This window comes from Tenrec ecaudatus, chromosome 7, assembly GCF_050624435.1.
Source record: "Tenrec ecaudatus isolate mTenEca1 chromosome 7, mTenEca1.hap1, whole genome shotgun sequence".
In the NCBI taxonomy this organism is placed as follows: domain Eukaryota; kingdom Metazoa; phylum Chordata; class Mammalia; order Afrosoricida; family Tenrecidae; genus Tenrec; species Tenrec ecaudatus.
In genome coordinates this window covers 30,822,968-30,844,349 of record NC_134536.1, presented here as the reverse complement: position 1 = coordinate 30,844,349, position 21,382 = coordinate 30,822,968, and the positions used below count along the sequence as shown (strand labels likewise).

At 48.4% G+C, this 21,382-nt stretch overlaps 1 protein-coding gene across 1 annotated transcript in view; it reads left to right on the top strand.

Annotated features, from left to right (window-relative positions):
- ARFGEF3 (ARFGEF family member 3) overlaps positions 1-21,382 on the top strand; it is a 154,259-nt gene that overhangs the window by 52,442 nt on the left and 80,435 nt on the right. The window contains exon 5 of the mRNA XM_075553898.1: positions 17,188-17,256. Within this exon, the coding sequence (XP_075410013.1) occupies positions 17,188-17,256 (69 nt within the window). The remainder of the gene's footprint in view (positions 1-17,187; positions 17,257-21,382) is intronic.

The following is a 21,382-nucleotide window of genomic DNA, read 5'->3' as shown; positions in this document are numbered from 1 at the left end:
TAGTGTCTGGGGAAGAAACCAGGCATTTCTCAGGGCAAAGAGTAGAGAAGAACAATAATCTGATGGCTATCTTTCCCGGTTAGATTTCTGAATGCTTTTTAGAATGAGGACCTTTTTCTGTATGCTATCAACATCATCATCATCATCACCATCATCATCATCTGACTGTCTAAGCATTGGAATTGGGAAGAATGTGCCAATTCACAGTAAACTTAGCCTTAATTAAGCTATCTTATTATTATTTTTTAGCACACCTTAGACAAACATTTTTCACCATACAAGTAGAAAATGACAAAGACTCTACGGGGCCAGCTCCGGGAGGCCTGTTTACAGCACCATGGAGTATTGTCTGCTCCTGCACCATGCGCATGCTTGCTGGTACACTCACCTCATTGTGGCAGCCGGTGTATTTTGAGTGACTTTTAACCTAGAGCGCTAATCTTCCCACAGGATATGGGTTACACTCTGTTGGGATCTATGTTTTCACTGGCTAATTATCAGAAATAGATCACCAAGTCTTTTCCCCGAGTCCGTTGTAGACTAGAGGCCATGCTGAAACCCATCTATCCGGGGTGACCCGCCTGGTATTTAAAATCTTGGTGGCATAGCTTCTAGCCTCGTAGCACCCTGCAAGGCACTGGACTATGTGTGACAAGGGACAGGTGGTAGGAGATATACTTTAGGATCATTATTATTCCGGTCTCATAAAATGTGGGCGATAGGGATCTGGTAGACCTGACTCTGGTAGCCCACAGGCGAGGCTCCATGATTACTTGCTATTTCTGAGACTTAAAAGACTCTTGGGCAGAAAGACATAGCCAGACAATAGGATTCCAGACACAGAAATAATAAGCTGTTTCCTCTTTATGCCTGAGGCATTTCCACAGCAGTGATTTCATTCTCTTGTAGTTCTGTAGTTCTTGTAGTGACCCAAGAAACCCTTCTTAATGATTTGTTTTGTTAATATCACTACTGCCTTAGAATCCTTTTACTGCTTGTTCTCCGGGGGGGGGGGGGGAATTAAGAAAAAGAACTTGGGGGAGTCCCTTAGATTGAAAACTGGAACCCTGATATCAGTACTTTTGACCCACACCTTTTCCAGAAAGCAATATTGTTTATTTCCCTCACATATCGTTATCTGTGAATATTTACAAACACGAGAAGTTCAGCCATGGCCCTCTCTAAAAGGATGGATCAAATGTATGAGATTCCCCAGAGAAGATAGAGCTTCCTCTTTCCATGCCTTCTCCCAAGTTTAAACAGGAACTAAGAATGAAAGCCAAGGTCCCACGAGAAGGGTTCTCCTTTAGAAAGAAGACAGTGGCTTTCAACTGGGGGGTTAGAGGAGAAGTCAGCCGTGCTCGCTCCTCCCAACTCCTTGGGAACGAAGGGAAATCGCTCAGCCTCAGTCTCAAGTCTGCTGGGCGCTTTCACTACCCAAGAGAAGGGGGCAAGGGGAGGGGGGCGCTTTGATTTACTGAGATGGCCATGGCACTCACATTAAAAATGTATGGCGTGAGCAAATAAAGTTTCAGAACCGTAGATAATCATGAAAGAATTCTCTGAAGATAGATTACGGGTTGAAATGGATTGTCAGAGAGGGAGCGGCTGGATCTCCGGCTTAAAGAGGTGTCTGCTTTGGGGATGTTTGCCGGCAGGCGCCGCGTTTCTGTCCCGTGACCGCTCCACTTCCCAGGCGCCAACTGCCTGCTTACCAGCATTCTGACCAGAGTAATTAGGGCTTTTTCCCTTTCTTTATTTCTGATGGACAACCTTTGGGAGGTTTTTAACTGACACGGCCGGCTGAGTCTTCAGTTGAGGACAGAGGAATGCTGCCTGGCTTTCTGCCTCTGTCACGGAACTGGCACATCAGAGAGAGCCTCCCCTCTTGAGAGGCAGCCTGGCTTTGTCATTAACGTGGGGAGGATTCTGGAGGCGACGAGAGCATTTGACGGGTGTTGCCTGATTGGATGCCTCATCTTATGTGCATCTCGAGGTAAAAGGAATGAATGTGGTGCAATACTTTAGAATACTTTTCCAAGGGGAAATAATAGGGGCTGGGTATTTGACACACATGCCGAATCAAGTGTCCCAGTAAATTCACCCCTACTAAGGTGAGACCGTGAGACAGCAGGGCCAGAATGTGAACCATAATGTAGCCTAGCAACGAAACCCATGTCCTTAAGCAGCAGGTTCCCGCCCCTGCCGAGTCTGTCCTGCAAGAGCCCCTGCTGACGGGCTCATCAGGAGCAGAGCTGGGAGGGGCTGCTGGTCCTGTGCGTGTCCATGTTCTCGAGGGAGAAAGGCATCCCCTCCTTCAGGAAGGTTGTTGATTCCTGAATCTACCTTGAAATATGACAATAGAATCAACATCTTTCCACCCGTTGAAGTGTTGGCTCTAGGGTATATGCGGTGCAGGTGGAAGAAGGGAAAGAAAGAATATGATTTAATGTTCAGGTTTAAGTTCTTTTTATCATAAATGTCTTGCAGAAACATACAAGAAACAAAGATGAGTAACTCCTGGACAAAGAGTTGGCCCCGCTAAAGGGTTTAGTGGCCTCAGCTCCAGGGTTCTCCCTGGACGGGAGGATATTGTTTTACGTAGATATTCTGATGCTTCAGTCAGGGCCTTGGGTTGGAACTAAGAAATGAGCCAAATGGAAGGTCTATTTTCATTTTTTAATAAAAATATTTGGGGTGAGAGTATACCCATTTATTGCCCAATTACATGCATTCGCTGTTTCTACATGAATAGGTCAGTAACGCTGGTTAGATACTTCATGTTGTGTCCTCATTCTTACTGTCTCTCTTGTTTCAGCACCATTAAAAACAGAACGAGGGGGGCACTCTGGGGTAAGCGTTGACCAGCCCACTGCACGGCCAATCAGTCGGAAGTCCAAGCCCACCAGCCCCTCTGTGGGAGGCAGAGTAGGTGCTCAGCATCCATTAAACTTGACAGCCTCACCCCGATGATCAGTTTTAAAAAATCACAGCCTCACCCCGATGATCAATAAAGAAACATGTACAGCCTCAGAAGCCCTATTTAGTGTCACTATGAGTCGGAAGCGACTCAAATGGCAGTAGGGTTGGGTTGTTTTTTAACTTCTTAAAGGAGACCTGGTGGTGCTATTAGTTAAGCACTCGACCACTCATCACGAGGTTGGCGGGTCTCCTGTGAAGACTGACAGCCTCAGAAGCCCTGGGCTTTCACTTGTCTGTTGACACGCCTGGAGGTAATTCTTATGAAAGTGCTGTACTCAAGGTGAACATTCTTTATTAATTAGGCTAAAAAGTTGTATTTCGTGCTGGTTTCATGAGACAGTTTCAGTTCAAGGTTTAAAGATTATTTGTGGGCATTAACAAGGGCCCCTCAGACTCAGTGGATCCAAATTCTGGTTTCCATATGATTTTTGAGGTTCTGTTGGAAGGTCCATTTTCTTTATTTAACTAGATAAATAAATATCATTTATTTTATTGGGAACTCTTACATATATTATAACAATCCATACATCCATTATATCAAGCGGACATCAACAATTGGACCATTTTTAAATCCCCTCTTCAGCAATCTGTTAAGAAAAATGTTGTCAATTTGAGAGGATTAAGAGTGAAGGGGTAGAGTTAACTGCCAATCAGGTGTAGTTTGACCTCATTTGGAAAGGTTAAGGAGATAAATAACTCACTAGAGGTGGGACACAGGCTCAATCCCTGCAAGACATTTCTGACGAGAAACCACATGGGTCTACTCTGATGCAGCCAGAGCCCTGGGAGCTGGAGGAGCCACGTGGAGACCCCTGCCAGCACTGAGAAGCTCACACCACCACTGGATCCACAAGACTTCCCACCCACTGACTTGTGATCTTCCTGCATTCGGCATCGTTGTATGTTTCATGAGTCTGAGGAGGACTTTATAGATTGGCATCGGACATGGGCTAATATCAGATTTATGGGCTTGATCTGGACTGGGCTGAAATGATTTCTTAATGTACAATTACTCTTTCTATAAAGCTCTTTCTTATACACATATGCGTGCCTATGAATGTTTCCCTGGTCTACCCAGACGAACACAGGTACTTTAATCTGAAGAATTCCTTTTGATGATCTTAGCTCTGATGACTTGGTCTTCTAGAACAGTGTTTCCCAAAGCAGGTGGCACCACCCCCGGGGAGGAGCTAGTGAGATTCGGGAGGCTGTAAATGCAGACTCCTGCACGCATCCTGGAGGAGACAAAAAGTTTTCATTGCCAGCAGGGTGCTGAGTCATTTCTTTTTCTTTTCCTGAAAAGGGCCAAATAAGCTTAGGGACCTGTGTGACTTGTGGAAAGACTTTTAGTGATGTTTGAGTTTAAATGACTATAAATTGTCTTGCCTCCTTAGAGACATTCCTTCTTATCAAACTCAGCTAACAAGATGCTTCAGAAGGCTTGCAGCCACGTCTAGCATTCAGGGGAAAGGGCAATGTTTGCTGGGAACGTGCTTAAGGCCTTGACAGTAGTTCTATCGCTGAAGGTTAATCTGATGTGCTTATAAACATGCAGTTGTAGTTGTACAGTTAAGGCAGGGGAGGGTTTAAAATCAGTGGTCCTGCAGTAAAAAAAATGTGCTCTGCCCCATAAAAGGTTCTTAAACAGCTCTTACTCTTCGTGGTTAAGTAACCCACTCTTTGCTCCTAAGATTCCGCGCTTAGCCCTTTCTTTTCCAGTTCTTGTCTACATGGATAAAATTCAAACCGCTGAGTTTTTCTCTCATAAGTACTTCATAACCCTTTGGTATGAATGCATTAGGCAGATGATAAGCTATTTGGAAAAGTTAGGAGGCAATAGAACCCAGGGTGGCACAAACCAGTGATGTCCTTGGCTGTTAACTGATGTGGGGGTTTGGAACCCGGTTGAGAACCTTGGAAGAAAGGCCCGGCAAACTACTTCCAAAAAGCAGTCATTGGTAACTCTGACTCCCACAGTGGGGGCCAAGAGTTGGAGTTAATTCGGTCAGCTGGTTACAGGGAAAGTGTGGATAACTCAGACCATTCTTCTCTGACTGAAGACTGTTTCATGCTGCCACTGGCTCCTAAATGGCGTCACTGAGCTCTAACTATCAGTGTTTCGTGGCCTTTCTTTGAAAAAAGAAAGCACAACAACATAATTTCTAAGCACCATGCCATTTAAATATGTTGGAAAACAACGTATTTATATGTCCTGACACCTCGATCATAACTAAACAAGTATACACGCGGACACTCTTTAACATCCGCTGCGGATGCCTCAAGCTTCCTGGTCGAGAGAACCTCCAAGGGAGCCCTGGTCCCAGCAACAATGGGATCTCCTGTGTGCCAGGCTCTCTGCCAGGCCCCGAAGATCCCGGCAAGTGCCAGGAGCCAAAACCAAAGGGAGCAGCATCTTTCTCTGAGATAGACATACCTTGACGTCTGATGAGTCTAGGAGAGAACGTGTTTGTAGGGAGGGAGAAGGTCAGAGAGGGGTCTTCTGCAGAAGCGATCTTTACAATGAGCATCTAATGCATAAGAAGAAGTCAACTAGGAAAGAAAGGGGAGTTTTGGACAGAAAGAAAGCTTGCTGGACTGGCTGGGATTCATTTCAGTCTAGAGAGGTAGAAATGTGTTTTTCTTGCACACATACACATAGGCTGTGATTGGCTGAACCATATTGTCAGAGACCTTAGTTTCTTGGATTTTGTATCTTCGTGTGATCCACAGTGGTTACTCCATCCCAGGCCAGCAGGTCTTCATGCCAGTCAACCAACAGAAGGAAGAGGAAGGAGAAGTTCATGTAACTTGTGTACCCCACTTCCGCTGACATCCCCGTGGCCAGAAGTAGATTATGTGGCAGCTCTCCATGGTAATGTCAGCGGTGCAGGATGGTCTTTATTTTTGGTAGCCCACTCAAAGCCCATTGCCATCGGGTAGATTCTGGCTGCTGGGGACCCTGTCGTGGGACTCAGTAGAAATGCCCCAGAGGATTTCCAAGACTCTGTAGAAGCCAACTGCCCCATCTTTCTACTGCAGAACAAGTAGTGGGTTCACACCGCTAACCTTCTGGTGAGCAGCAGGATGCTTTAACTACTGTGCTAAGTGCACCTCCCTTGGGGTAGCCACGTGCCCAGAATTCGATTCCTGAAGAATGGGATGGAGGGAGGATGATGGGTCTTACCAGATGAGCATCATTCGGGCTTATTTTGCCCCAGCTGCAGGCAGCGGCCACAGTATCCCCTCCTCCACCTCCCGCTCGTCGTGGCTGGCAGTTTTTCTGATCAGGAAGGTGGCGATGGGTTCACAGAGCTGGGAGGTTGGCTGAGGCCCCGCAGCCGACGTGAAACAGCCTGGCTGGGGAAACAGCACATCGTAATCGCTCCAACTAGTCCATTGATGTTCTTGGCTCAGAAGCGACAGGGAATGTTCACCAGTTAGTAAGTGAAAACCAACGATTCGCTTATTAATAATGTTTTTCCCCCCCGAGGTGCCTAGTAGAGCATCTGGCACAGGGCTTGCTAATTGCTTGCTAATTTGGTTACTGACTAATGGAGGGGATACAGAGCACATGTGTGTTTTTCAGTGGTCTGACAGGAGAGACCAACCCTGCTAAATTGTAATTATAGACCATCATCTCTGGAGGGGAGGCTCAGAGGAAAAGGCAAACACAAATTTGTATTTGAGAGTTGAAGTCCCGTCACCTATCTCCCTCCTCGCAGAGAGACTGAGGTTGGAGTGACTCAGAGACCTTGCTGGGCGCATACAGAATTGCTTTGGAGCCCACTTAGATGTTCCTGTAGATGGCTTCGTGGAGCAAGGTGCTGACCTGCTCTCTGAATGTTTCATGTGTGGACAGGGGGAGAAGGGAGCGCTGCCCAATCCTCAGGGTTTGAGTTAACTCCATGGAGTGTGGAAAATACTCAAGCCTAAGGAGAGCGTAGAGATTTCTTACAGGAGGCGGGCATTAAGAAACCTTGAAGGGGCCCATGTGTCTCCCAGAGCTGGAGACTGGCATTGATAGGCACTTTCCTGAGAGGCTATCATTGGATTCGATGGCTTTAGACTTCATTTTACTCCCTCCTCCCACCCCCCTCACCTCACCCCTGCCCCCAGTATTTCTCAAAGGGGCTAGAATGTGTGCACCTTGAGAAAGTGACTACTCAGTTTGCTCGTGCCTCAGTTTCCCTGCCTGTAAAATGTGAACCGCAGTCCACACCTAGCAGGATCGTAGCAAGCCTCAAATGAGAGAATGCACATGCAGTGCTTAGAGAATGCATGGCTTGGGGTGAGAGTGAGTGTTCATTTCTGTGAAGATGATGCGACAGGAGCACCTGTGGTGTAAGGACGTGAATTCCTATCGGCTCTCCCACAGGATGCGCTGCTGTTGTTAGGTGTGAGCAGCAACCCACTCAATGACACCTAGCCCCGCCCCCCCCTTTGTGAGACGGTCCTGCACCATCCTCACAATCTTTGTGAGAAGTGTTGACTGGACGCTGAGACTTGTGAAGCTTGTAGTTAGAAATAACGGTTAAGAGAGTTTGTCGAGCAAGGGCATTTAGAGCAATACTTCCCAAAGTGAATGCTGGAACAACCCAGACCAGACCACGCACATGGCCATCGAATCCATCCCGACTCACAGAGACCCTATAGGACAAAGCAGAACTGGCCCTGTGGGTTTCTGAGGCTGTCAGTCTTTACAGGAGTAGGAAGCCTCATAGGTCTTCCATGCAGTGCCTGGTGGTTTGGAACTGCTGACCTTGTAGTTAGCAATCCCGTGTGTAACCCACTATGCCACCAGGCTCCCTGGAATGATCTGGGGAGCCATCAGCTGATACCTACACTTTATAAAACATTTTAATTGCCACGAAGCACTGAGTAGTTTTTTACTTAAAAGGAGGTGATAAGTCGAATAAGTTTGGAAACCTATAGTTTAGAGGGAGAAGAAAGCAGAGTAAGAGTGGTTTGTTGATCCATTCAAATGAGTGTGTTAGATGCATTATAATGTAATATTTACACCCTTTCTAACACTTCCCCTGGTATGATATTTCATAGAAGTAAGTGCTGAGGGCACATCGGATGGTTATCAGTGGCCTATTGCTAGAGGCAACAGATATGGACTAGACAAGAACCTGAGATACGACCATAAATCATTGAATTTATTTGAAATGCTTTCCACATTGGGTATACAGAAACTCTAATACAGTGATTCTCAACCTTCCTAATGCCGCGACCTTTTAATACAGTTCCTCATGTTGTGGTGACACCAACCATAAATTTATTTTCACTGCAACTTCATCACTGTCATTTTGCTCCTGTGATGAATCGGCCGACCCCTGCTGAGAGCCGCTGCTCTGGTAGATTGAACCAGGAAGTGACGTCTTTAATTACCTGCCAACTTGGCCTGAAGTAAAGCTGTTTAAATAGTAATTGGGAGACATTTCGTGAAATGAGATACTTTGATTCATTTACTTTGGGTCAAAATTAAGATGGAGGCTGTAGCTCAACTACTCAATGTTCCGAAGTTCCAAGATTTCGGGAGCCAAAGGAGGGCACAGTGACTTGCCCCAGATCCGCTCTGAAGGTTCTAGAAGCAATGCCATGCTGCAAAGGTTCTCAGGTCTCTCTATCCACAAGGCATGTAGGGCATCAGGGAGCTAAGGGCTGTTCTCACCTGGGGACGACTGCGCCCCAGTGAACATATTATTAAGATGTGGAGATATTTGGGGGGGGAGCCTCTGTCGAGGCCAGGGGGCCTGCTAAACCTGCTGCTTGCTCTGCAGAGGACAGCTCCCTGCCACAAAGGCTTCTTTCGCCCCAAAGGGCAATAGTGCTGAGACTGGAAAGACAAAAACGTGTGAGCATTCATGTTTTATACTTAGATGATTCATTTAGATGAGAAAATGTACCCGGAAATTCTATGTGCTCACCATATGGCCCCCACCCCTAACACAGGCATGTGCACACACACGCACACACTCACTCCATCTCTCTTAAAGAACCTGCCGTCGTCAGGGGATCGGGCCTGCTGGGTGGTGTGTGCATGGACCACAGGCGACAGCATCTCCACTCCCATTTCATTGTGGAGGAACCTGTTGTGCACTTGAAGTACCGTCAAGTCCAGGTCGCTGCCCTGGCAGAAAGGCTTTCCACATCTTGGGAGTCCCTTGCTCGGCGCTGGTTTTTTTGTTCTCCTTTTCTGCCGAATTGGATAGAGCCAAGACAAATTAGAAAGTTTCTCAGCAGAAGGAATCTTGCGTTATCCGTCGTTTTATGGAATTTCAAGCCGATACGCATGATCAGCCTGAAGGAAATGCGTGTTACGTTGTTGCTTGTTGTTGGGGGTCCTCTCTGTGTCTTTGCTCATGGCAGCCTTACACACGACAGAAGGAAGGGCTGCCCAGCCCTGCGCCATGCCTCTGACGGGCTGCAGGCCAGGCTGTTGAGACCAGAAGGGTTTCCCTGGGCTGGTTCTCAGAATTAAATCTCCAGACCTTTCTTCCTGGTTCCTCTTAACCAGGAAGCTCCAGTGAAACCTACTCAGCATCATGGCAGCATGTGTGCCACCACTGACCGAGGGTGGTGGACTGACCGAGGGTGGTGGCTGTATGAGAGATGGGTGGGCTGGGAATTGAACCCAGGACTCCCACACGGAGGGCAGGGATTCTCCCATTGAAGCACCAGTGGCGCCTTCTGTGTCTGACTAACTGAACGAACCAAACTGAACTTTCGGCCAGAGTGACCAGGCGCACATTTTTTACATGAAGCAAACCCACGTAAATAGCATGTGCACGTAAGTAATGCACAGAAACGACAAAACCCTTCTGGCTTAGTGCACCTATGTGTACACTGCATGTAATGTGACATTTCCAGGGGCAAGTTTTCGGCCTCAGTCGATTACCCTAACGGTATCATTCTTGATTAAATTTGTATAAAATTTGTGTAAAAAGGGGTACACTATGGCTCAGATGCAATGGGTCCAGTTGGGCAGTATCCCAGTGTGTTGGTCTGGGTAGACTAGAGAAACAAATTCATGGACACACATATGTGTATAAGAAAAAGCTTTATATACAAGAGCAATTGAATATTGAGAAAACATCCTAGCCCAGTCCAGATCAAGCCCATAAGTCTGATATTAGCCCATATGCCCGATACTAGTCTATAAATTCCTCTTCAGATTCACACAACACATGTATTGATGTGTGATGCAGGAAGATCGCAGGCTGGTGGGTGGAAAGTCTTGTGGATCCAGTGGCAGTGGAAGTGTCTCAGCGCTGGAATGGGTCTCCACGTGGCTCCTCTGGCTCCAGGGCTCTGGCTGTATCGGTGTAGCTTCATGTGGCTTGTCAACAGGAATGTCTCACAGCAAGGTGTGTGTCCCACCTCCAGGGAGGAAGATGGAGTTCCCAGAATCCTCAGAAGAAGGTCATGACCACACAGAGGCCTCATTGACTATTATACCTGATAGACAGGCTAGACTCCACCCCTTTGCAAGTTGACAGGAGATTGTGTAACTGCCACACCCAGTAAGCATAAAGTGAACATCTGAAGTGATGGTGGGCATTGTATAGCCAGGCCTGATCAGGGTTGAGTTCCTTATCACCAGTCTGTGCCCAGGCACGTCATGCCTGCCGGAGTCAACCAGAGGGCTGTGTTTGTGACGGCCACAGTCCAAGCATGAGCTGGTCCCATGGTGGTCAGGTGCTGCTTCTCTCGCACACTTGGGTCTCTTGGTGCTTGCCCCAAGTGAAGCAGGGCAGCAGGACAGTGTAAAGGTAGCAGGACCTGGCCCAGCGCTGAGGGCTCCCTGTGACAGTCAGTGGAACCCATCTCAGCTGAACAAGGGACACACAACCCCCTGTGAGCCTGCAACGCTCCCACCTGTCCTGTGCAGGCCAAGATTCAACCGCCCAGTGTAATGGTGATGGACCAGCTAGACAATAGTGTGGGGTGGGGAGGCATGCTGGCCTGGCCTCTCGGGTCCAGAGGCCACAGACCTGTGCATCCCCAGGACTGGGACCAAGCCCACTGATGGGGATGTTTTCAGGACCCCAAACTCAAACTCCCAAGTTAACTCATAAGGTAATTTCTCCTGTGTTGGAGAAAGCACTTGGCCGAGCAGGAAGGAATCCTGTAAAGAGAGGAGGGCTTCCTTTAGACTAAACTGCAGGCTGGGCTGGCAAGAGGCTGCTGCTGGGCACCAACCCTCGTGTCAGCGGGCACCGAGATACTGGCTCCGCATCCGACCCATCTGACTGCAGATAGAAGCCCTGTGGCCATCAGCAGCATGTAAAGAATGGCGGGTATCACGTGCTTCGGCTAGTAACGTGGTTGGGGGCAGGGCACAGCATCCAAAAGCCACCGAGCATCTGTGGTGTGTGCGTAACGAAAATCTAAATAGAGACGCAGAGGAGATCGGTGTTGTTGTTGTTGTTCATGCTCGAGGACAGATCAGGGGAAAGCCTCTGTACATTATGCTACAGAAACGGCTTAGTTTCTCGGGGCAATGTGGATAAATGAGGCCCTAGGAGCACAGAGTGGAAATTAAAACCAGTTCTCGTGGTTCAAGAAAGAGGATAGGAAGAAATTGCATACATTTCATACAGATTCCCTGCTCCCCCTACATTTTCATGTGCCTTAGGGACAGGTTAAACAAAAAACCAAACTCACTGCCACCAAGTCGAGCCCAACTCAAAACTGCCCCATAGGACAGGGGAGCTTCCCAGACTGGAACGCACTCTGCAGGAGAGAGCCTTCTCTTTCTCCCTAGGGGCAGGCAGCATCCCAAATGCCAGCGTCCTTGATGACAGAATCTTTGTCTTCTACCTGGTTTTGATTGTTTTGCTTTTATTTACCCACTTCACTACTTTGCTCATATATCATTTCATTGGAAGGGTTTTTTCCTCTGAAGTTATTATTTCTTCTCGAAACTCAATTAACACTGCCGCTGAGTTGATTCATAGAACATTCACCCATCCCCTGACATATTCTTGGGAGAGGGAGGGGAGTTTAAAAACCACATAGACAGAGTCACACAGCAAGCACTAAATTACACGCCACAAGCCTATTTCGCCAACACTGTGGAATATCGACCTGACTCCCAGCATCTGCTCGGCTTTGATGACCCTTGGGGGGCCCCCCTGATGGAGAAATCCCAGTCAGGTGTTCTCAACCAAAGCCAAATTCAGTTCCATCGAGTCCAGTCTGACTCACGGCGACCCTATAGGACAGAGTAGAACTGCCCCTGTGGGTTTCTGAGACGGAAACTCTTCACGGGAGTAGAAAGCGTCGTCTTTCTCTGGAGGAGCTGGCTGGTGGTTTCAGACTACTGACATGGCGGCTAGCCGCCCAATGAGAACCCAGTATGCCACCAGTGGTCCTCAGGTGCGTTCAGAGAGGGTTGAACCAGGGTGTTTTGATCAGACCTGTGAGTCTACACTCATCGTACCTATCCACGCCATCCCTCAAGACCAGCGGATCTCAACCTGTGGGTTGGGATCCCTTTGGGGGTCGAGCGACCCTTTCTCGGGGGTCTCCCAATTCATAACAGTAGCAAAATGACAGTTATGAAATAGCAACAAAAATAATTTTATGGTTGGGGGGGGGTCACCACAACATGAGGAACTGTATGAGAGGGTCGCGGCATGAGGAAGGTTGAGTACTCCTGCTCTAGGCTGTATTTTCTAGATTTCTATCATTTGTGCCTGACTCTCAGAACAGACAGCTGATGCTGCACTTCCTCCTGGGGAAACCTGGGTTTCTTCGAGCTTTGTAGATGGAAGGGCTGTTCTTTGCACAAAGCAGCTATTTGATGACTTTGGTTGGCGTTGTTTTTCAATGATTTTTGTAAGCCATGGTAGCTATGTCTCCCTTTTGTGGGAGGCTCCCTACGGTGTCCCCCCTTCTGTTCACGAATCCGTGGAGACCCTGCCAGCAGGATGGATTGCGAGATTCTGCCTGTCACTCACGCGCCTGCTGTTCCGTGATTCTGTAGGCAATATGGCGTGGCGACCCTCTGAGAGATGTTTCTCAGAGTTGCCCGCAATGTCTAGGCACGCCTGTGTCCTTGAGGCAAACGGGTTCAGGATGTTCATCTAAACTCGGTATCCTTCATGATGCAGGTGATAGCTGACATCTGAAATTAGTTTGCTGTTGCCCTAAATTTCCTACACCCAGTCTGGGTTTTAGTGCCGTGAATGAACGCGGGCCAGGCAGCGGGCACTTACTGTTTCCTCCTTTCTCGTGTCTTGGTCCCGTCTTTTCTGTCTGACGCATCTTCTCGGCTAGACGCTGGACTCTTTGTCCGCGGTCACCGAGGGCACCGCACCATCAGCCTGTGGTTAAACCTGCTCTGTGGGAGACAGACGGGGCTCTCTATTCCCGCAGAGTCACAGTCTTGGAAGCTCCTGGGGGCAGTTGCACCCTGCCCGGTAGGAGCACTATGAGCTGGAATCGACTCAATGGCAGTGAGGTGTCTCACCCACCCCCCACCCCGCAAGTGGCAGGGTGCTTTCCACATCACAAACTGTGTACAGCATTAGTTAGCTTCATTAATTAAGACGTTTCTCTTGTTGTGCTGTTTTGTTTTGGTTTACCCCCTTAGAGCTCAGTAGGTCTTTGAATACCACTGGGCAGACATTAGGTGTGGGGACCTTTCTGGAAGGATCTTTTAAACATGGATCTGTGCTGGGTGGGAGACTGAGGGCCGGATCCTCAGCTGCCTCGGGCCTGCTCCTGTGTGGCTCTCCTCTCCATTGGCTGGGTCTGCGCTGTCCTCCCAGCAGGCCCAGGGCTCAGAACTCTCACCCATCTCCCTCACCAGGACGTCGCCGCAGGCACAGCTCCCTCTGCCTCCTTCCCACCACTGCTGCCACAAAACCAGCCCGTCCTCGGAGGACCGGGTGGGATTTTAAAGTTCCTTCATCGACTCCGGTGCACCTCACAAGACGGAATGAGCCATGGAGGGCAGGCAGTCAATTGTCAGTCCTGGACATCGTCTTCGTGGTCACCCAGCTTGTTCTTTCAATGTTAGGAAGTGTTGTCGATTGCCAGCGTTTTGTTGTGAATATATAAATGAAGGGGCACAATGCATATGGATAGAAGCAGATTCATAGTGACCGGGGTTTCTGTTCAGGATGATGACTGACACTCGGCTATAACATAGTGGGGAGGTTGACCAATGGGGCGACTGCTTTAAATGGCAAGTTTCCTGTCAATAGTTACTGTGGTAAAAATTGAAACTTTTTCATAAGCTAATTTTTAAAAGAGCCAAGGTGGACCAATTGACCTCCCCACTGCCATGGACCACACAGCCAGGGACCCCTCTCCTGCGTTCCTGCCCCTTCCCCACCCAACACAAGGCCTGCAGGAGAGGAACAGGGAGCAGTCACCGCAGAAAAAGACGCTGCCTGATGTAAGAAAGAAAAGCCAGGAAGCAGACGAGAATCCCCAAAGGCCTTTCAGAAGACAAGAGGTTTCATGTGCTCAAAGGGGGGGGGGGGATTCGAAAGAAGACAGGTGCAGACAAGTAGTGGTTGATGTGAAGTAACTGGCATGTGATGTGATAGGCCGTTTCAACGGGGGTTGTCAGAGAAAGCCTTGGTCCTCCCTGAGGGTGATGTCTTAGTTGAGCCCTGGAAGATGCTGGTCACACAAACAAGCCACATAAGGGACAAGCACACGAGGAGCCAAGGACAGAGGGTTTCCCACGAAGGTCCCTGCAGTACAGTCAGGATAGGATGTGACCTCAGCCCCGAAGCCAGATGAGGTCCTGCTGATACCACTGTGTTCTCTCTTGCCAACCAGATCCCAACACCCAAACCAACAAACACATGGCTCTTAAGACGATTCTGGCACACAGGTACCTCATGTGACAAGAGTGGGACTCCGTGGGGTCTTTGGGGACTGTAATCTTGCCAGCAAGAGATTGTCAGCCCTTTCTTTCACGTGCCACTGGCTGGGTCTGTACTGCCAACCTTGGGGTTCGTAGTTGAACACAAACTTCCCTGTCCAGGGATCTCTAATCCCCAATCCCAGAACCATCTAAACAATTCTGACTCATGGCCACCCTGTAAGACCGGGGAGCTCTACTCCTGATGAGGGAAGTAGTCACCCTGGTCTTCTCCTGCGGAGTAGCTGCTGAGTTTGAACTGCTGACCTTGCAGTTAGCAGCCCAACCCAGTAACCCACTATACCACCAGAGCCCCTGTCCAATCCCCAAAGACAGCCATAAGCCAAAAAGAAGCCACGTGACATTTCCCACGAGGCCAAAGGGCAGTTGCTCCCATAATCCTTCAAATGGCACTGAGACAAATTTCATCGGGAGCTGACTCTTGGATATAAGGCAGGCTAAGGATTAAGGGCCTGAGGATCTGAACTATAATTAACGGATCTGAACCGAAACTAAGATGAGCAAAAATGTCTCTCGGTTGAATTCTGTATGCATTTGCTTTCTCTGAAGGAGCACACCATCGCTAGGGCTGGCCTTGAACTAACACAAAGACTGAGGGACTGGCAGTTAGTCTTTGCTTCAGACTGTAACTGTCCTTTCTGGAGTGCTGAGCAGGTGTGTGGCCTCGGCTAGGTGAGTGTGACGGGCTTTGTGAATCAGGCAGCTGCAGAGGAGAGAGATCCCCAGAAGGCTGGCCCTGGCAGGTTCCACAGGCAGGCCATGTACCCAGCCCTTTGATGTTTGGAGAAAGGGAGGGACCGATCACAATGATCTACATATAACCTCCTTCCTGGGTGACAGACAACACAAAAGTGGATGAAGTGAGACATCGGTTAGTAAGACATGAAAAAATAATTTATAAATTATCAAGGGTTCGTGTGGGAGGGAGGGTGGGAAAAGGAGGGGAAAAATGAGAAGTTGATACCAAGGGCTCAAGTAGAAAGCAAAGGTTTTGAAAATGATGATAGCAACAAATGCACAAATGTGCTGGACACAATGGTTGGATGTATGGATTGGGACAAAAGCTACGAGCCCCCAATAAAATGATTAAAAATCATTAGACAAGCTGCTATGGATTGATAGTGTAATGATTCTACGAATAGAAGGTGAAATTTGTAATGCTCCTTAAAGACCCACCCCCTTGTGTATAAAATCTGTTGCTGTCTAGATGAATCTGACTCACAGCTGCCCTGTGTGTGTCAAAGTCGAACTGTCCTCCACAGGGTTTTCACGGAATGGTTTTATGGCTGTAGATCGCCAGGCCTTTCTTCTGAGGCACATCTGAGTGGACTGAAGTTGTTTTGTTTGGTGTGCTAGCCATTTGCATCAGCCAAGGCCTCCCACGGTCTGTTTGTCTTGAGAAATAAGAGGAACTTGGGCCTCAAGAGCAAATAATAAAAACAAATAGAGCCCAGGCAGCCTCCAGGGGAAATTAAAAGAGGGAGAGAAAAGTACCCTTCCAAGAATGTCTAATCCTGCATGGATTTGGGAAGAGTGCCGTGGGATTTAGAAAAACCTGGAGTCTATATGGCAGCTAGTGCTGAGTGTAGAGGCAAATTCTTGCCCACCCACTGCCATCGAGTCAGTGCCAGCCTACAGGACAGGGTGGAACTACCTCTATGGGCTTCGGAGACTTCCCAGGAGTAGAAAGCTTCCTTTTTCTCCCAAGGAGCAGCTGGTGGTTTCAAACTGGCAACCTTGTGGTTAACAGGCACACACATAACCAGGTCTATGCCACCAGAGCCCTTATGGAGTCAAATTGCATGGAGTCAAATGACAGCTTCCCGACTTGTTAGTTAACTGGTGTTGGACACCTTAGTCTTTCAAAGTTTCCATTTCCTTATCCATAAAATGGGGACAATCATGAAGGCTTCATTAAGATATCAATCTAAAGTATTCCTGTGAAGCGCTTAGCACTGAGATTGGCCATAAAAAATGAAGCTCTTTGGGGGCTGCTTTTTATTTGGGCTGCTATGAGAAGGCCCTCCTGAAGGTGGGAAGGAAGGGCAGGGGTTCAGTCTCCCAGTGGCTCACTCACCCCTGGGGGAGAGGTTCGCGGCTGGATGCCTCGAAGTGCCCTCTGTTTTATGGGACCCCGTGTGCTCACTCATTGAGTGTCAGTGGGTGGGCGAGCAAGACACAGCTGAAGCGAAGCACAAATGGCAAATACAGAGCAGGAGTCAGGCGTGCGTGAAAAGAACGCAGGTGTCCGCCCTTGTAACCCCTCTCCTCCTTCCTTCCCGCCTCTGGTCAAGGTCTTACTCTGCATAACCTACAGCCCCACGTTTGATCTGAACGGGAGCGCCGTGCTCAAGATCGCTGAGGTGAGTCCCTGCAGGGCCGCCTGTGTGTGTGCAGTGTGGGTACCGGGGGGTGGGGAGAGAATTATTGGGGTGGTTGGTGGGAAAGAGAGCCCCAGGAGTGTGGGGAGCTGGGCCCTATTACTGTGGAGAACTTTCACTAAGAAAATAGGTTTGTGGGGTGCATGGCATTGTGGGGCCCAGCTTGTGTGTGTGTCAGAGCGGTGGGTGCATGCGGGGCTCAGGTTCACCACGGAATGTGGCTGGTTCCCTTGCTCAGTTATACCCAGGAGAGAGCGGCCTAGCCTGCTTTTTTTTTTTCTGAGATTAATTGGAAAGCATTTGGCTTTAAAAAAAAAAAAAAAGCTTTTAGGAAATCAAGTTTGAGATCTGCAGAGATGTTTATTGATTATACCCCATCTCCAGTCCTTACACCTGACGAATGCGTTTTCATTGAGCACCCTCTCTTTGCTTTTCCACCTGCTCTGCAGCTTAGAGTGGCATGTGCCTGCGGGCACTCCCAGCAATCGGGCCTCCTGAGAACGTTGGTGATTCGAATGCCTGGCATGTGATGCCTTTGGAAATGTCATTTTTCCAAACCCTAACATGCACAGGACAGTTTTCCTCCCTCCTCTGGAAAGGTCTGTCTTCGGGATTCATGTATTCTGACAAGTGTAGGTGCTGAGGCCCAAAGAGGCAAATGTTCTTGTTTGTGAGTTTATCTTCATTCCGAAATGGTGAAGGTGGGGAAAACTTCTGGGTCAGTACTGGAGGACAGAACGGGGAGCTTCCAAAAGATGGTAGAATGGGAAGATAATGGGATTCTTCTGGAAACTTTCTGAAGCCCCTTCTTGCTTCTGCCAGCAAATGCACGTGCTTTATGGTATTGTCTGGCATTCAAGAGTGAAAATTGAGAGGAAAAAAATGGTTGAGGCTATAGAAAGGCGAGCGGACCAGCCAGTCAATCGACCCTTCGCTACAATGTCAATTGGTTTTTGAGTGCATATTGATAAAAGCAGAGAGAATGAGTTCCCTTAACATGTGTATGTACAGAAATCGGTTGGGTGTCAGTCAGCACCGGTTTTCATGTGAGTTTCCAGCGATGGGTGTTCTTGACCCTGAGGTACGCACTTCTGAAATGGCAAACGTAGTGTCTGGTAGCAGTAAGGAGCAGGGCTGGCACGCAGGGGGCCTGCTTGCACTCAGCCGTCTGAATGAGAAGAAGGGAAATTCTGTGGGTCGCTGCCAGTGCCACCCCTGGCAGGGCAGAGGACAGGTGTCAGCCACGTGGGAGGGTCCTCAGGAGGCCGGAAAGCCTGCCGGGAGACCCACTCTGCCAATCCCAGACAATCAAGTGGGCGAAGCTGGGTGGGGGGGATGAATGCAGATCAAGAACAAAGATGGCCAGAACCTGCCTAGAGAGAGGAACCTCAGAACATGCGGTCTCTCCCAAAGCCAGTAAAACAAAGAAACAGGGAAAAGCCACAGTCTAAGAGCGAAGTGGCGCTTGATGGCTGAGGGGTGGGCACTGGGGTCCCTTCCTGCATGGAAAGGCGTCTCAGCTCTCCCTCTCCCCAGCTGTGTTGCTCTGGACCCCTCTCTGGGCTGCGGGTGGCTCTCTGTGAAAGAAATGACCAGGGCACCTCATTCTCTTCGTGCTGCTGATTGAACAGATTAAAAAACAATGCAGGAAAAGCTTCAAAGCTGGCCTGGCCACAGAGCAAGTTCAAGGCAGGCAGGTGCTCGCTGTGGCCACAACAGCTGTAGATTGATGATGATGATGGAGGAGCTTCCGCTGAATAACACTCAGTTGACCAGAGCCCTTGAACGGATGGGACAGCAGTGATCAGGGCCAGCTTCCTGAGAGACCAGTAACAAGGTTACACCCTTTGCCCCCTGCCCACTTTCTCCTGCTTGCATCCTTCTAAGCTTCCTTAGTTGGAAATGACCACCCCCCAGAAAGGCAGGTTGAAGTTGAACAAATGGGGGAATTACCACAGGAAAATGTGTGGCTCCCAATGCCAGCTTTGACTTACAAAAAAGGAGGTCTTAAAACATAAACAATAAAAAAGATGCCTTCACTTGTCCCAAACTCCGTGTTTTGCTCTTGGCTGGGACTGAACATTATACTACGCTGCATTGCCGAGCCTTCTTTAAAGAGCTGTTGTGTTGTGTCGTAAACTTACAAAATGTGGTTCATCAACTCGAAACATCAGCATCACTTGGGAGTTGGTGAAAAAATGTACCCCAGGCCCCAAATCCAGCCCTATGGATGAGAGACGGCACTTAATAAGCTCTCCGGGTGACTCGTATACAGATTAGAGTTTGAGCATCACCCCCACTATTGAATATTTGTATAAACATGCCTTGGATAGTGCTCAGCTCTGTCTGAGGGCATTGACCCCAAGGATATGCAACCTTGAAGTTTTATTACTGCTCTTTTGCCATGCCTGACTTACCGGTCCCCTCAAATAGCAGCAACTACCTCCTCAGGGGGAACCTTCTGGAAGTCAAAGCTTTTGGTGTTCCTAAGCCCCCTCATCTTCTGTCATATTACTCCTACCCACTCACCTCCACATTGTCTTCTCAGTTGTCAGTTCTATGGCAAAGGATCCCTGGTGATACGGTGGCTAATGCTCAGCTGCTAAACTAGAGGTCATCGGTTTGAATCCAGCAGTCACCCCATAGGAAAAGGATGAGGCAGACGTATTCCATAAAGATTTACAGCCTTGGAAGCCCTGTGGGCAGTTCTGCTCTGTCATATCGATAGGGTTGCTGTAAATCAGAACGGACTCAACAGAAATGGCTTTGCTCTACTTTGGTTTTAATATCTGGAGCCCTCTGGCACTGTGGGTACAGATTGGGCTGCGATCCACAAGGTCGGCAGTTTGAAAGCGCTAGCTACCCCAGAGGAGAAATATGGGGCTTTCTACTCTCACACAGAATTGCAGTCATGCAAACTCGAAGGGGCAGTTCAACCCTGTCCTATAAGGTCATTATGAGTCAGCATCGACTTGATAGCAGTATGTTTTTTTTAGAAGCATGCATATCTCTTAACTACTTTAGCACTTGAATTAAGGAGGCCAGGTGGTGTATTGATTAGGCATCCGGCTGCTGACCTCAAGGTCAATATTCGAAACTGCCAATCATTACCAGGGAGAAGGATGTAGGTTTCTACTCTGGGGGCAGATCTACCCTGTCCCACAGGGCTGATAGGAGTCTGCATTGATTCGACAGCAGTGTCTTAGTCCTCAAATTCACTATAGTGCTGCCCCATTGTTTCACCAACGAGGCTCACTTCTGGCCTTTAATAATGGGAAACATACCCCATTCCAAGCCATACTTGGATAACCTGTCCTTCATTGATCATGGAGTAGGTTTCTTTATCTAAACAGCACACCAATAACATGTGTTATGAGCATATCGGTCAGTAGCCACAGGAGTAGGTTACTGGGGTCATGGGGTGTAGGTAAGTTAGGAGAGGATACAGTCGAGTTGTCCTCTGAGACCACCATTGGTTTAGCTCAGGCCCAGGAAATAGGAGAGTCAAGGCTGCTGCAGAACCCGTTTTGCATTTCTGTAACTTAACCATATTGCTTAGAAAGCCTCTTTTCTTGGTTTCTACCCTGAGAGTTGCTTAAGGGACAATTCTGCAGGCCCTCAAATGCTTCTCACCTGCCAGTTTAGCCTTTGAAAATGGCGTCTTACTTTTAAAGTAGGACGTTTCCACCTGAAACTACCCCTGAGCTCCTGGAAGTGGTCTGGGTTATATATAGATGTCCCATTAAAACAGTTCTTTAACTTCAACAACAACAACAAGGTTATCTTTTTTTCCCTATCATTAAATTTCAAATGAGACTAGAGAAACACTTGAAGAATATTTAAAAACAAACCACTTAAAGTTCCTGGGAAATATTGGGAAGGCACCCAACCGCCTCCCCCTTTGCAGGCCAGTGCGCAGCAGCTGTGATCCCAGAACAGTGTTTACTCTGAAACCTGTTGATCAGGAAATGCTGTGTGTGCTTAGATAGGGAAAAAGAGGCTGTTTACCCAAGGTGCCGCTGAAACAATAGAAGCTACCACGAAACTTTCAACGTGTAGATAAGAGGCAGCCTTCCCAACTACCATATTCTTAATTAAACTGTGCAGT